The sequence below is a fragment of the Thermomyces dupontii genome, assembly GCF_041956625.1.
Source record: "Thermomyces dupontii strain NRRL 2155 unplaced genomic scaffold VTN31scaffold_1, whole genome shotgun sequence".
In the NCBI taxonomy this organism is placed as follows: Eukaryota; Fungi; Ascomycota; class Eurotiomycetes; order Eurotiales; family Trichocomaceae; genus Thermomyces; species Thermomyces dupontii.
Window position 1 is genome coordinate 2,226,065 of NW_027192307.1, and position 15,467 is coordinate 2,241,531.

Consider the following 15,467-nt stretch of genomic DNA (forward strand, 5'->3'; position numbering starts at 1 on the left):
TCATTTGGCATGGAGCTACGGGGCATGTCCCGGCGGCCAAGCACGCCCTTCCTGGGCCATGCTTCCAACCTGTCCGTGACGACTTTTAGTACCGACTACGGCGGCACGTCAACGTATGCCCAGTTACTTCGAACAACACGCGCGACAACAGGTGTGCACATACCCACGGTTACAGCAGCGGCGATAAGACCGGAGACATCTCCAACATCGAGATCACCGAACAACATAATGGTGGCCGACCAGAAACCAAGTCACAATAACCAGACTCGAATTCTAGCGAAAATAACTATCACCGCATCGTCCTCGCAATTAAGCCGGATGCAGAGGGCATTGATCCTCCACGAGGGTATTTTGAAAAGAGTCAGCCGCTTTGAAGAGAAACCCAAGGGAGATTAGGGCATATAAAAAGCCCATGCTAACCGGCATGAGATGACAAGGCTGTCAGCGCGCCTGTGCTCTCAGGTTTGCTGAAGCCAAGCGGACTGACCGACAGAAAACCCGATGTTGTTCTTTGTATACCAGCCATTGCTGCACCGTGCTGATGAATCTGCAGATTGACTAGATCAAATTTGGACTTGTCTGGGTCAAGAATAGGGTTAGTCTACGATTTCCTGGTGCCCATTGCTCAGGAGAGGAACACGGCAACATGCGCGACACCTGCAAGCTCAGCGGCTACTGGACTTCTCAAGTTCAGATGCTCCTACAACAAGCCTTGTGGCGTTTCGCTCGCGCTTCTCGGGCCAGCTTGAGCGAGTCGCGCTTTTGACAGGCTTTTATCCCAAACGTCCAATCAGCCTCAGGCCCGATGCGCTAGTCCCGCAATCATCTTCACCATTTAGACGATTACATAAGCGTAGGTTATGCTCGCTGTCTGTATCCGCAAAGTTCAAAAGTGCATTCACAAAACGGCGAGTCTCCTCATATGGAGCATGTATCAACTCGTAGCAGTCGTAGGGTGTGACTCTCCGAGTCTTTTCTCTCAGTGAGCCCAAGTTCGATCGGTTTTACATCGGAAATTCCATCTTATCTCAAAGATAAGCAGACTTACGAGCAACTAAGTACTATACTTCTCACCTCCAGTCCTCGAGATTCAAGGGAAGGGTCCAAGAAGAGGATGAGCTTTGACATCAATCGCATTGACGACGATGGATTCTCTTCCCATGGAGCCTTCTAAGTATTGCGCAGATGCCCAGAGCGAGAAGAGCGTCGAAAGCAGCTTCAAATTCGCAGACCCCGTCACGAGCGTCTCCAAGGGGTCTCACGCCATTCTGGACTGGAAGTGTCTCCCGGAGCAGACAAGTTCGAAAACCATTGCATCAACCTCGGACTCGCGTCCGGGCAATTTATTGAGTTCTTTGATCGGATGGCGAAAGAGTACGAATCGCATACCTAGCACTCTGTACTTGTACTTTGGTTAAGTCTGTACGGAGTGATTCAGGACAACGAAAAGGAATCAAAAGCAGCAAATGGCACAGAAGCAGTGCTAGCAGATGACTAAGTTCCCTACTGTACTACCGAGGGGCTTTGAAATCGTTCAGTGAGTACGAAGAAACAGAACAATTGAGGATTTTTCTGCCAAACCCCTTTGCCAATTAACTAATGTCTGGTTCGTGGGTGAAGTCCATGTCGATGACGACGCACGACATCTTGTGAGGGCCTTCAGGGGTCCAACAGGCCAGCCGAGAACGATGCCTCGGCGGACGGGATTGGCCCATGGCTGAGGTTACCACTAGACTAACCGCAATCGGATTGGGATTCATTGCGCTAGTCCCAATCAGGCCAGCAGTTGTCGTCAGAGAGTGAGTCGACTTCTCCGCTCTTTTCCCAAAACGGAGAGCTGCATGCACCCACTGTCCCAAACGGTCCGTCCATGGCCGTTTCTCGACATGCAGGGAGGAGTTCGGCAAGAGGAGGGTTCCTCTTCGGAACAGACTCGACAAGAACGTCTCCATGTCTGCTTGTTCGTAAGCCGTGGACATAAACAGTAACTAGTTATTCATATCTTATGTAAGGTACCTAAATGAAGTCTCAGCCGGATAAATCTTTCAGCCGTTGATCACTGAAATAATCCATCCATCCTGGTATTCTGAAATATTAATAGCCAAGGGTACCGGCTGAACAGCCCTCAAACTCATTGCTCATCGCGAGTCCGGCCACGGTTCTTCTGCAGGATGGATGGATTAGCCCCATGTGAAATGGTTAAATGGGAACGGTTGGACCGAGCCGGCTTCTTTGTGGACACAGACACTGAAAGGCATTGAGCAATCAATGGATTGATTGATTGATTCAGGCTTTGAGCTGATTCATCTTCACTAATAACCGGCGATAAAGTTTAGTACTTTGATCGAGTCAAGAAAATGATGATTCAACACAGACAGTCAAGAACCGTTCCTTGATCACGACCGCGTATAGTAGTTCGTGTCGTGGTTCACCGATTGGACCGTCCCTGAAAGACGTTTTTCTTCTTCCCCGTTTCTTTGCTATTCTCTCGACTTTTTTTTTTTTTTCTTCCTGGAGCAAAAATAAAAACAAAAAACAGAATCGACACGACTCGCTCCGTAAATCTCCCCGCTCTCCAACATCCTCGCCCACCCCCAAGACCCCTGGGTTAGGTTATCTCCAGACTAACTCCCTTCAGTATTGATCCCACGATTGATTAAAAATAGAACCACCAGAAACCAGCATGGCTCGCCGTTGATCATCATCCCCTTCTCTCTTCGATCCTCCGCCTCTTCCATCCGTCGTTGCGATGAATTCCCGCCTTTAGCGTCCCAGAATATGCCTCCTCCTGGGTCTGCTGCTACCATGGCCCCCGAGTCGACTACGCCCCTCGCCGATTTCTTCTGGATTGCCGGCGTCGACGGCAAGGAGATCGAGGATACCTACCGCAAGCTCCGCGACGAATACAAGGCCAACCGGCAGAGCGCCCCCGGCCCGACCCTCTCGGATACCATTGCAGAAGATGCCGAGCCCGATGAGCAGCCCCCCTCGACGTCCCTCGACCAGCGGTCCGGCGCCCGAAATTCATATCAGCGCCTCTCGAGGGTGTCCGGGGACACCCGAATCACAGAACCCAAGGAGTCCAGCAGTAATCGGAGCAGCATAACCATCCGGGGAGCGTCCTCCCCCAATCGCACGTCCCAGGTCTCCAATGGCAGCTCCGATTTTGACTTTGACAAAGCCCTGATGAAATTCGCCTCGGAACGGGAGTCTTTTCTGTCCGACCTCAATTTGAGCGCTGGCGCCATCACGCAGCCCCGGCCCCGGCCGCGGCCCCGTCCGCAGAAGCCCGCCGCGGAGGAACAACAACGGCCGACTTCGACGAATCCGTTGAAGTCGGGCATCGGCAGCGTGCGCCGCCACATGTCCTTCCGTGACATGAACAGCATGAAAAGACAGCCGTCTCTTGCTCGACAAGGTTCGTGGCTTTCCCCCAATGGATACACAACGCAGCAGATTGCATGCAGCGGGTGCACAGCGCTGACATACTACCCACGATCCTTGCAGCCTCGGTTCGGACTTCTCGGCGCCTCAGCAATTACAACTCGGTTATCCCCTCTCCGCAGCCCCTCGAGACTTCGCCCTCGATGCATCCCTTGAAGCGCCGCTTCGAGCCAGTTCTGCTTGACCGATACCCGCCCAGGAACGCACCTCCCGAGGAACAATCGCAACGAGGCACGTTTCCGGACTACGTACCCATGTTCGCGTTCCCCAACGACATCAACATCGTCTCGTCTGACCAGAAGCCGCGCTCGACATGGCATGGCTTCGTCATGACCGCCGCTGACGGGACCAAGCTGCACGGCATGTGCGTGATTCTCTGGATTCCACTGGGCCAGAAAGCCGCCGAAGCCTTGGAGGAATGTTGTGAGGAGTGGCGCAAGGACAACATGACAGACGAAGAGCGAGAACTGGCTGCGAGCTTGGGAAGCCGGTTAGCGGAAGAACGCGCCAAGCTGTCTGCACTTCTCGCGAAGCTGCCCACGGTGCCGTCGGGCTCTCCGGAACGAGAGAAGTTAGAGGACGAGATCAGTGCCGTAGAAGAGAAAATCGGGCTGATGGCTGACCTCCTCCGCCCCGTGCGGCATGGGGCGGCATCCAAGATTGAGGGCCTGACGGACGACACCGGGTTCTGGATCCCCCGCGCGTATGGCATCTTAGGCCGGGATCCAAACATGACCAGCTTCTGGAAAGAATGGCTCAAGGCCATCGCCGTGCCAAGGACCAACGGCGGCGTGCTTAGGGTGCCCGCGAGTTCCCCAACGGTGGGCATCTGGCAGCCATTGGAACGCTACGTGGTGAATCTCTGTACGGAAGCGTTTAGCCCTGTCTCCTCCAAAACGCAAGTCGAGTTGGCCGTGCGCGAATTAAGGCTTTTTGCCCGTAAGGAGGCGGATAACGAGTTGCCTGGGTCTCGGAACACGGATCTCTATGCTCTCTTCCGATCCCTTTCCATCAACAACATCGTTGTGCTGTTTGAATATGCCCTAGTCGAGTCTCGAATCATCTTCATATCGTCGCACACGTCAATGCTGTATCTGGCCATCAAGGCTCTCACAGATCTCCTGTTCCCATTCCACTGGACCGGGGTCTTGATTCCCGTGCTGCCCGCCCGGCTCATTCAGGCCCTGGACGCCCCCTGTCCGTACATGGTCGGCATCGAGAGGCGATATGAGAAGGTCGAGCTGCCGCCGGAAGACTACGTTCTGGTTGACCTGGATGAGGATAAAATTGAAAGCGATGTGCCGCCAACTCCGCTGCCCCGCCACCAGCGCAAGAAGCTGATCTCCCTGCTTCAGCTGGCTGCGCCTCACCATCACCGGTTCGGCGTTCGGCCGGGTCCACCCGCCTACGCAATCGAGTCCTTCCCCTTTGACTCTTTCCCGTCCGAGCACGCACATATCTTCAACGCCCAAGCCCAGCCGACCCATCTGGCGCGGTACGTCAGTCTGAACTCGTCTGCCTTTGGCAATGACCCCGCCGTGCCGCCGCCGCCCACACCGATCTATAACGCATTCCTGCATGCCCGGGATGAACAAGGCCCGATGAGGGGCATTTCGCGCGGCAGTGAGCGGCCCGGAACGGGCTCGACGTCGAAGACGGGCTCACCGCCGTCGCCCAGCGCCAGCTCGCCATCGAGCGGACACTTCCCGCCGCCACCAATTCCAATCACGTCCGTCTCGCGCAATGACTCGGGTTCAGCGCTTCAGGCATCCTTGAGGGAGAAACGGTCCGGCCACTTCGATGCGACGTCTCGCCGCAGCTCGTCATTTGGCATGGAGCTACGGGGCATGTCCCGGCGGCCAAGCACGCCCTTCCTGGGCCATGCTTCCAACCTGTCCGTGACGACTTTTAGTACCGACTACGGCGGCACGTCAACGTATGCCCCGTCAGTTTACGCGGCGTCCACCGTGGCTGCGTCGACGATCGTGCCCCAGGTCGTGCCCCAGCCGGTGTCCCATACGGATAGTACCACCTTGATCGAGGGACACTGCTTGCAACGGCAGGCGCATCCGGACAAGTCCACGTGCAGTATCTGCGACGAAAAGGCCGATGAGGCGATGTACAAGTGCACAGGGTGCAGAACCGTCGTCCATGGTCGATGCGCGTCTATGATCTGCATCGTCTGCCCGGCTGCGTTTCACCCGGAGCAAGTGCGCGCGGCGTTTGTGCGTTGTTTCGCCAGCTTACTGTACACGTACAAGAAGTTCCTGCTGCCGGCCAGCAAGGAACAGAAGAAGGCGGGCATGACGTACCATTTCAACGTCGAGGCCTTTTTGCGAAGCCTGCCCGCAGAGCATGCAGAGTACATGGCTCACTTGCAGCATACTCAATGTAAGCACATCTCCCTATCGTTTGTCTCCAAGCTGACATTTCTAGGTTTCAACGAATTCATCAGCGAGCGCGAACGGGCGAAACCCAACGCAAAGGACCCAAAGATCGTTCTATTCGATGAAATCATCCTGTCGAAGCGCAACCGTGGGCGCTCATCGCTATTCTCTGGGCGCATGACTACCGACTTTCTGTCCGATACCTCCAATCATCTGTGGCGATCTGCGGCGGCCACCTCTTTTGCACAGACGCGGCCGCAGCAGGGGATGGTGGATGACTACTCGGAAGTCATCAAGAGAGGTGAGTCAAATTGTTTGTCGGCATGCCGCTAGCCATAGCTGATGCAGTATTAGTGCCTGCCAAACTGGATCATGCGTTCATGAAGGAGCCTCGGATGGTGCAGGGCATGCCGCGCATATCCAAATCGGCCAACACTGCCCGAAGGAAGCCGCTCCCCAAGTTGATGAACGGTCTGGCTATTTCACCACCCTGACTTTTGCATTTGTCGATGATCAGCGAGATCTTTCTCCCACCTGTACAGCATGCAGCAGTTGAATCTCAATTTTGACACGTCGCTCGTGGATTTCGGAGGATAGGAATGAAACGTTTCCGAGAGTGATATTTTTGAGCCCATCTCGGAGTTCCAGGTGTTGATAAGCAAAGGCTGCGAGTGCACTAGCTACGCCGACACGATCACATATCCATTTGCAGTTGTGTGAAAAGGATTTTTCTCGTCATGTCTGTTTGGTACATTGCAACATCTCTGTTTTTATACATGCCCCTGTTTTGGACTGTGACTGTGTTTCATTTGGTCATTTGAATACTAATCATTAATACCCCTGATTCACTCTCACCATTGTGCATGTATGCTTTTGCTGACTGGAATGGCTTGCAACAGTCATTTGTAGGTGTACCTGGGTTGACTATGTTGTTCAGCAAATGCTTCCATCGATGAATCCAAGTCTTGTCAATTGTCTTGCTCTTGAAGTCACCTCTAGCTTGACCTGATTGCGGAACCTCTTCCCGCCGTCAATCTTCATTTTCTTGTCTCAGAGAGAATAACGTTGGAAAGTACTTACCCTCACTACTGCGTACTCCGTACCGTGTTGGGACAACAGAGCCAGGCAAGTACGCTTACATAATCGTACCATTAGCAAAAGTCATTTTAACACTTGAGTTAACTTGAAGGGAGAGCCGAGTCAGCCGACAGGAAAGGTAAAAGGGCGAATCGCTCAAGCCCGCCCGAGGTTAAGCGCGCGTAACGCCTCAAGGTTTGGAGTAGTAGATACTCCGTATCGGACCTTCTGAAATCTGGTACTTAGCCGCTGAACTTGCAGGTGCTACGCGCATGATTATCAGAAAGCAGCACGGAGAGTACCTACTACTAGACTAACCGTGAGCACTCTTGTCCTAGACAAGTCCAAATTGGATCTAGCTAGTCAGTCAACCTGCAGCTCTTGATGCAGCAATGGCTGAGCAACTTCGGGGTTTTTTCTGTCTCTTTTGTTGGCTTGGAAAGAACTAAGCACAAGCGCGCTGACATCTTTGATATCTCATGCCAATCAACATGGGCTTTACCTAGAGGTAGGTAGTACCTACCTACAGGTACCTTGGCGCATATATCCATGTACCCTAACTGCCCTTGGGCTTCTCTCCAGAGGCTTACTCTCTTCGTACCCTCATGGAGGCTCAATGTCCTCTGCATCCGATAAAGTTATAAGAACGATGCCATGATGACTCCGTTTTCTGTTCTGAAACATTTCTGATTATTCCTCCTTGCTTGCTTGTCGGCCGCCATCATGTTGTTCGGTGATCTCGATGTTGGAGATGTCTCCGGTCTTATCGCCGCTGCTGTAACCGTGGGTATGTGCACACCTGTTGTCGCGCGTGTTGTTCGAAGTAACTGAGAAGTATCGTGTGCTAGTCCAAATTGCGATCCCTCTTGCGTTGCCAGTTGTTCTTCTCGGTATCCTGAAAGAAGTTGGACCGAGCCGGCTTCTTTGTGGACACAGACACTGAAAGGCATTGAGCAATCAATGGATTGATTGATTGATTCAGGCTTTGAGCTGATTCATCTTCACTAATAACCGGCGATAAAGTTTAGTACTTTGATCGAGTCAAGAAAATGATGATTCAACACAGACAGTCAAGAACCGTTCCTTGATCACGACCGCGTATAGTAGTTCGTGTCGTGGTTCACCGATTGGACCGTCCCTGAAAGACGTTTTTCTTCTTCCCCGTTTCTTTGCTATTCTCTCGTGACCTCCAGTGGATCACGGACCTCAGCAGTAGCCTACTGGGCATCTGATAGGCTGACACAATGGCACTAGTCCCGGCTGTGGACCTACGTCACGTGACTTGTTTAGACATCAACGTTTCTGCGCTGAGAAGAACAGCTGTTCACGAAGAACAAAAGCACTGCTTTACTTGATTCGTTAGTACTATTCGCAGCTGCAAGTGAAGATTTAGATCTGTATATGGAGTGCGGACTTGCATACAATTTGAAGGCGGATTGAGGTGAAAGCTGGGATCCCGTCAGTCGCATGGCTGCCGAACCGGTACTACAACCTACCAACGATTCGAGTGAGTCTTTCAACCGAAAGTTTTAGCTTCAGGTACAATTACAGTCATGGCGGACACACTGGAAGAAAGCCCGGTAGAACTAGGAACAGGGACTCTGTAGATAATGTGGGAAGTCCTCAGATTCAGATTCCATGATTCCGACTCTATACTTGTTGAGCAGTATACGGAGTAGGTAGAACCTACGGAAGGTCCCTCTCGGAGGACTCGGAAGTACGTGGTAATTACGAGCCATGTTACGGAGTAACCTGCGAGTGGACGCCTGAACGGAGTCCTTCGTCCAGTTCATGGAAGCAACGAAGGCAGATCCCAATGATCATGGTCACCAGCGGCCACCGACGGGCTCAGGAAGCAGACAGACACCCAGGGAGTATCGATGAGGGAGAACGAAGGACGCGAGATGTTTACGCGAAGGAGTCAAGCCGACCAGGGTCCAGAAGCGGGGAATCTTGACACTGTGGAGTCGATTATCGATAGAGACCAAGGAATCGATAGTATGTAGGGGGTCTCTATCCCGATAGATTGTGATTATTGGACGGCACAAGGGGTGGGAATGTCCTATGGCAGGGAGGGTAAATATGGAATGCCACCATATCCCTCGACTTGGGCGAGACGTACCTTGATCCGCGCCGATTAGGGTTGTTTGTTTGCGACGTGATGCCTGGATTCTTTGTACATGTACCTACTCCGTATAATACAATCTACCTAATTGTCATTTATTGAATGAAAGCATTTGGTAATGGACTTGCCAATACACTGATAGTTGTTTGACCAAGATCCTACCTACTCCCAAGCCATCATGAACGAGAGCCTCTGCGGGAAGACTATCAGCGTTTCTTACGATGGGAACCCCCCAGTCCAGGCTAAGGTGGTTGACATGTGCCCCGGCTGCTCCGCGACCTCCATCGACATGTCGCGCCACCTCTTCGCGGCGATCGGTGCCCATGAGGATCTGGGCCGGATTACTGTGGACTGGTGGTTCGAGAACTAAATGAAGCTCTTTTCTCTTCCGTCGATCAATACGGCGTGGCTGCGACGGTCACAGCCAATTTTTTCTTTTTTTCTTAGTGGGAAGCAGCTGGACAGTCCCGCTCTACTCGTGCATCATGGCTATCAAGGCCACAATCAAGAGGGTGACGTTCAAGTTCAACGGAACCGATGATTTGTCGTCTTTGAAGGTGACCGAAATTGTGGACAAAGTTTACCCGAATGAAACATCCAAGCCTCTCTGGGGAATCGAACGTTCCGACAAAAAACTCGCAGACGCGCGGCCACTATGGGGGTTGATATCGGACACATACCGAGGCAACATTAGCCTAACACGCTGAGGCAAGAGTCTCTGTACCTTCCTGGATACGAAATTGGTCCCAGTGGCGCGATCGTTTTCAGCAGACAGTACCAAAACCTTCCAGGGATCGACTTCTACGTTAGGCACCTGATAAATATGTTCCGAGCGCCGCAGGTCGATCCCGTTCCCGACTATTCGTGGCTACGGGACCTTGCCACACTTCGAAGGTGCCTCGAACTTTCCAGCAAGGCAGAAATCACTGCGAAAATCCTGAATTTGATTTGGACAGATCTTGCTTCCAATGCTGTCGTTGGCACTAGGGGCCTGTACGGGGTAAGAGTCCAACCTTCCACTGCAGGGAACTTCGACGATGCATTTACCAGGCCGTCATCGAATACTCCTGCTGTCACGTTCATGCGAAAACGAATCCGGTACCGATGGGAGTATGCCGTTCCGGCTTTGATCGTTCTCTCTCTCGCCGCTGCTATTCTATTCGCTTCGGCCGTCTTTGGCTTCTTGGGACGAGTTGGGCCAAAGAAAATCCGGCGATTCCTCAACAAAACGTCTCAGGGTCGTATCTTGACGACATATCTCCTCGGCGGAAAGAGCGAGACAGAGGTGCAAGCAGTAACTGAACCGCATACACTCCCACGAAGATCGACGAAGAAATGGGCTCCAATTTTTGGCAGGATTCCGGTCACAGTGGGAGATGGAGAACGCCATTCTCTGTCGATTGATATGGGCTCTTGGATATCCCATGCGCTGCCTTTGCCCCGGGGAGTAAGTTGGAGAAGGAGCTCGGCAGTATCATGAACAATGAACAGTGGCAACCAATTTGTCAATAGATTATCATGCTTGATCGAGACTCTTTATCTCAATCTTGCGGAATCTAAACTCATGTCCTGTGGCTTACCAACTGTCCAGGAGCGATCAACCTCTGATTTGCTTATCCATCAAGTCCTCAACTACAACAACAACAACAACAACTACTACTACTACTACTACTACTACTACTACTACTTCTACTACTACTACTACTATCAATCCTTACTCGTCGTCTTACTTCTTGCCGATTAGCGTTCGATGACAGGTTTGTGATCTGACAGCCAGCAAGGCAGCGCTTTGGTGCATTGGGCTCATTCCTGCAAAGAGTCCTGTTTCACAAAAGGCGTGTACACATCAAAAACATGTCTCCCACAGGCTCCGTGTCCATCGCTCTATGGAGCCCACAACTTACAGGCTGGTCGAAGTTCGTCTTTATGCATTGCGAGCAACAAGGCCTCGACCTGGGTCTAGGCCTAGGCCGAGAAGATTTGTGATCACTGTGGCCTATCACAATAATAATACCATTTAACGTGATGGGTACGGAGTACCGTATGTTCCTACAGGTACGGAGTACTCTGTCGTTGGATCCAGGATGAATACTCCGTACGAGTACGGAGTATGTACAGCTTTCAGAAGCGTTCTAGAACTTCGATGCCCTGTCAGGGCCCACCGGTTCTATCTAATGGTTCTCATCCCGATCGCATCCTTTATCAATAACCTGACCACCGGCTAAGACCTTCGACGTCATGCAATTGATGGCTTCATAGCAAGCTCTGCAATGTTCCATCAGATTTTTATCGATAGGTAAAGCGCCGCGGCTCTGTCTTTTTGCCACGTAAGTTGTTTGGTTCCGAGTCATCGGATGCGAGCTGGATGGTGAGGTATTTTTCCTATCTTCTTTACCTATCCGCTCACTACAGTTCCTATGTACTCCGCAAAGAACTGTTTGGTACTCCGTAGGTATATCCTAGGAGTTGATTTCCCGATCCCTTGCTGATCCTTGGTTGCGGGTTGCTTTTCCACCTGCCGGCCCCCACGGCGGTAAAACGGTTGAACGGTCTGATTGTGTGCTTCTGATGTTCTGTGCTCTCCCTCTTCGCCGGAAATAGTAAGGAGGTACCTATAGGTTAGCGAGGGGCAAAGCGTCGGCATGGGAAGACGGTTGGAACAATGAAAGTACGAGTTGACAAACTTCTGGACCTGTGCCGACAAAGACAATAGATACTATGGAGCTAAGGAGTAGGTAGAAGGTAGTAGTATTGTAGAGAACTACCTAGAGGTAGGTACCTGGTACCTATGTATGAGATCGAGATGGTTCAATGTTCTCAATACCTCGCCTCTCATTGCTCGACGACTTTCTGAGGCAGCTCAAGCTCGATAGGACGTCGGCCTACCATTTGAGCAATGGGCAGAATTCTACGCAGACCTGCCGCGGTTCAAAGGCTTGATTGCAAATGTGACTTCAAAGGTGGCAAAGGAAAAACCCCTCGGTAGTCTGGTGCAAGGAGCAGGTTGAATTGATGAAGAGAAAAATCTGCGCAAAACTCTGCACAACTTTGCATCATTGCAAGTTGGAGAGTCCAGAATTCGCCGGAGTTGGTAACTGATGCCTCAGGCCATAAGGCGTCCAGGTTCCAGGCCCAGGTCATCCAACGCTAAACTGGGTTTGGTTACGAGGGCCATGTTGTGCGTGCCTGAAACGTATTCCGTAAAAGGTTTAGGCGGAGTTTGATTTGTGGAACCGCGTGGCACCGGCGCAGTGGGCCAACCGCGAAAATTCGGCATGGACAGAACGAAAAGTCGGATCGCGACTGCTGATTGGCTGACTCTGTCGGATTCGTGTTCCTGACCTTACTGGATTCAGTCCATGTTCAGTGCGAGGATTTGCCCCTGGTGCCTGGGCTTAGACTTTTGCTGATGGCCTGAATAGATTTGTTCGCAGGGGAGTTTCCGCTGCTTTCGGGCGGCAGCTGGCAACCATTGAGATTATCGGTAGAGTGTTCACAGCGCGGACACGTCACTGAGTCGCTCAGGATTGGAGACATCTTGCATGCGAGATGCGCATGACGTGGTTGGCTCTTGTCCGGTGGCCCGTTGGTGGGCTCGAATGGCTCGATCGAAGTTGAGTTTGTCCTACGGGTCTTTCTTGGGCTGAAGAGATCCATCGAGCCATCCTCGCCTTGGTTTAGGGCGGAGCGGAGTTCTGAGCCTACGGTGCCACCGGGGCGGAGATTCGGTACCACTCAAGCAGTCAATCATTCATCCGTTTAGCCCCCGTCAGCTCACCTTTAAATTGTGCCCAATTCCCCCTCGAATCTAGCCCTCTCATCCCATCCCGACCGTCATCTTCTTTTCTACATAGTCACTCCCTGACCTGAAGAAAAAAAAACTTCATACCCTCCTTTGTGGGCCTGTCAATCGCTTCTGCAGTGCAGACCACCTTCTCTCCTTTCTACAACATCTGCGAAAACACTCCTGGGATCGCCCGGCTGGTTCCCTCATTGACCAATCCAACTCCGCGTCTCCGCGTGCAATTGTCAGTCCTTTGATTCACAAACCATTCAAAATGGCAATCTTCTCCAAGTTCTTCACTGCTGCGGTCGCTCTCGCCGCTTTCACTTCCGCCTCTCCCGTCACCAACCACCGGGGCAAGGGCCGCGGCCATGGCCATGGCAAGGTCGTCTACACCACCGTCACCGAGACCGAATGGGTCACTCTCACCACCACCATCACAGTCCCCCCCGGTGAGACCGCCCCGGCTCCGACCACCTTTGTCCAGGAACCGGCGGTGACTCCGTCGTCGTCCGCTCTGCCGGCTCCCGAGACCAACTCCCCCCCTGCCCAGACGGAGGACCCTGCGCCTCCTCAGACGGAGGAGCCTCAGTCCACTCAGTCTCAGAACTCTCCGCCGAGCCCGCCTCCGCCTGCGCCAACAGAAGTCCCTGAGACAACTCAAACTCAGAACAATCCTCCACCGGCTCAGACTTCCCCCGTCACCCCTCCACCCCAGAAGGGCAACGAAGACGGCGGCTCCTCCGGTGGCAGTCCTTCGGCTGATGTCAAAACCGGCGATGGCACCTTCTATGACACTGCGGAGCTCAAGACCAATCCCAGCTACTGCGGCACCATAAACAAGGGCGCTGAGGAGGACGTTGTCGCTCTCTCCCAAGCCATCATGAACGAGAGCCTCTGCGGGAAGACTATCAGCGTTTCTTACGATGGGAACCCCCCAGTCCAGGCTAAGGTGGTTGACATGTGCCCCGGCTGCTCCGCGACCTCCATCGACATGTCGCGCCACCTCTTCGCGGCGATCGGTGCCCATGAGGATCTGGGCCGGATTACTGTGGACTGGTGGTTCGAGAACTAAATGAAGCTCTTTTCTCTTCCGTCGATCAATACGGCGTGGCTGCGACGGTCACAGCCAATTTTTTCTTTTTTTCTTTTCTACTGTGCATATTATAGACTTGTCTTCTTTATCCATCCTTTACTTCCGGAGCTTGGGAGTAAGGTCGATGGTACTTTCTTTCTTGTTTGCATATATTTCTTTTCGGATCCTATGTGCCAAAGGGCGTGTGGAACATGGACATATCGCTTCGTTTGCCTTCTTCCGTTCTGTGTTGCAAATTCAGTCAGGGAGTTTTTTACGAATCAATGATGACGGTCGGCAGCGTCCGGCTTGATGATAAAATTAAAAGGGCTCCTGGCGAGTTGAGAGATTTCAGCCGGTTCTGGAAAAATACAAGACAAACGGGATGAATTTGTGTTTAGGTTTTGGGTTAGAAACAATGAAATGCGTGGTTGGATGGACTGAAATGAAACATGTTTCGATCGACCGTTTGATGATCAGTTTGATTAGCGAGTTCATAAGGAGTTAAGCTCAGAAGTTTGCTAGCTGCGGGAATTTCAAGGAAAATGCAAAGATTTGAAATGATGCCAAAAAATGTTCCTCCCATTGCACCTTCGCATCGTATTGGACGGAGACTTGTGTCGGGGCTCAGGTAATGAAACTACACTACATCCTGTGCTCCGTATACTCCGTACCATTGCGAGCACTGTGAGGCTGTGATGAGCAAGCCTTGTCCTCGGCGTCGAGAACAGACTGAACAGTTCGTATCCTGAAGCTGGAATGTGGACCAAAATCCGATATTTCCCCCTTTCAAGAGCAAGCTTCTTTGACTTCCCAACAGGTACAGAGTGCTCCGTCCAGAGGTTATGATGATAAAACTTTTTGCTCTGAGCCAAAATATTGAGATGATGGTGTTATTTTCAGCACCAAGCCAGAATAGGATGCCACTGGCAGTTTGTCATGGGTGAATATGTGATTGTGGCTTTGGCATGAATTGCGCGTGCAGTGAGGCGACGGCTTCGTAACAGCCAGCGCAAGGGATTGGGCAAAAGAACTTGGCGCATGAACTTCAGTCATCAGAGCGAGCAGACCGACTCTTTTTTGTTCTACTGTACGACATTTCGACCCAGGAGTTGTGTTGGAAGGCGATGGATGATGATATAAAACTGAAAACCAGGGGGTGCACTTCGGAATCCCCATTATTAGTTATGAGGCAGTTCCAACTTAACCTAATTGAGGAGACTATTAAGTACGGAGTAGTTCCTCCTAAAGGGACGGGTTGTCGGATATGGCTGAATTCAGTCAGGGCTTTTCTATCACGTGATGATTAGGGCTCGCTGGTCGGTCACGTGAAGATGACAGTCGTCTGATCCTCTGCAGCGGTCAGCGCTAGGAGCACCAAGGACTCTCGGTTGTGGCCCGAGCTCCCAGCTTTGGTACAGTACATACTTACATACTTGATACTCCGGGCCTCCGTATTGTGCGGCGAAAAAGGAGAGGTTCGCTTCATGTCCATGGCCTTTGTGACGGCCCAAAATTATCACCTCTAAGGCTACAATACTCCCATCAGGCCCATCAATCACAGCTCGAGGGACG

At 52.1% G+C, this 15,467-nt stretch overlaps 4 protein-coding genes across 4 annotated transcripts; all 4 read left to right on the forward strand.

The window, feature by feature from the left end:
- Positions 1-2,805: 2,805 nt before the first annotated feature.
- On the forward strand, positions 2,806-6,325 carry VTN31DRAFT_834 (uncharacterized protein; the record flags this gene model as incomplete). The annotated part of the gene is made up of 4 exons (XM_069408382.1): positions 2,806-3,418; positions 3,508-5,835; positions 5,881-6,132; positions 6,186-6,325. 4 exons carry the CDS (start codon positions 2,806-2,808, stop codon positions 6,323-6,325), a joined length of 3,333 nt encoding a protein of 1,110 aa, XP_069263690.1.
- Positions 6,326-8,375: 2,050 nt separating this feature from the next.
- Positions 8,376-9,403, forward strand: VTN31DRAFT_835 (uncharacterized protein; the record flags this gene model as incomplete). The annotated part of the gene is made up of 3 exons (XM_069408383.1): positions 8,376-8,415; positions 8,742-8,906; positions 9,189-9,403. 3 exons carry the CDS (start codon positions 8,376-8,378, stop codon positions 9,401-9,403), a joined length of 420 nt encoding a protein of 139 aa, XP_069263691.1.
- Positions 9,404-9,856: 453 nt separating this feature from the next.
- VTN31DRAFT_836 (uncharacterized protein) lies at positions 9,857-10,513 on the forward strand (the record flags this gene model as incomplete). Its single annotated transcript, XM_069408384.1, has 1 exon — positions 9,857-10,513. The coding sequence occupies one exon, from the start codon at positions 9,857-9,859 to the stop codon at positions 10,511-10,513; it is 657 nt and encodes a 218-aa protein (XP_069263692.1).
- A 2,578-nt stretch (positions 10,514-13,091) lies between these two features.
- VTN31DRAFT_837 (uncharacterized protein) lies at positions 13,092-13,892 on the forward strand (the record flags this gene model as incomplete). The annotated part of the gene is made up of 1 exon (XM_069408385.1): positions 13,092-13,892. The coding sequence occupies one exon, from the start codon at positions 13,092-13,094 to the stop codon at positions 13,890-13,892; it is 801 nt and encodes a 266-aa protein (XP_069263693.1).
- Positions 13,893-15,467: the final 1,575 nt, after the last annotated feature.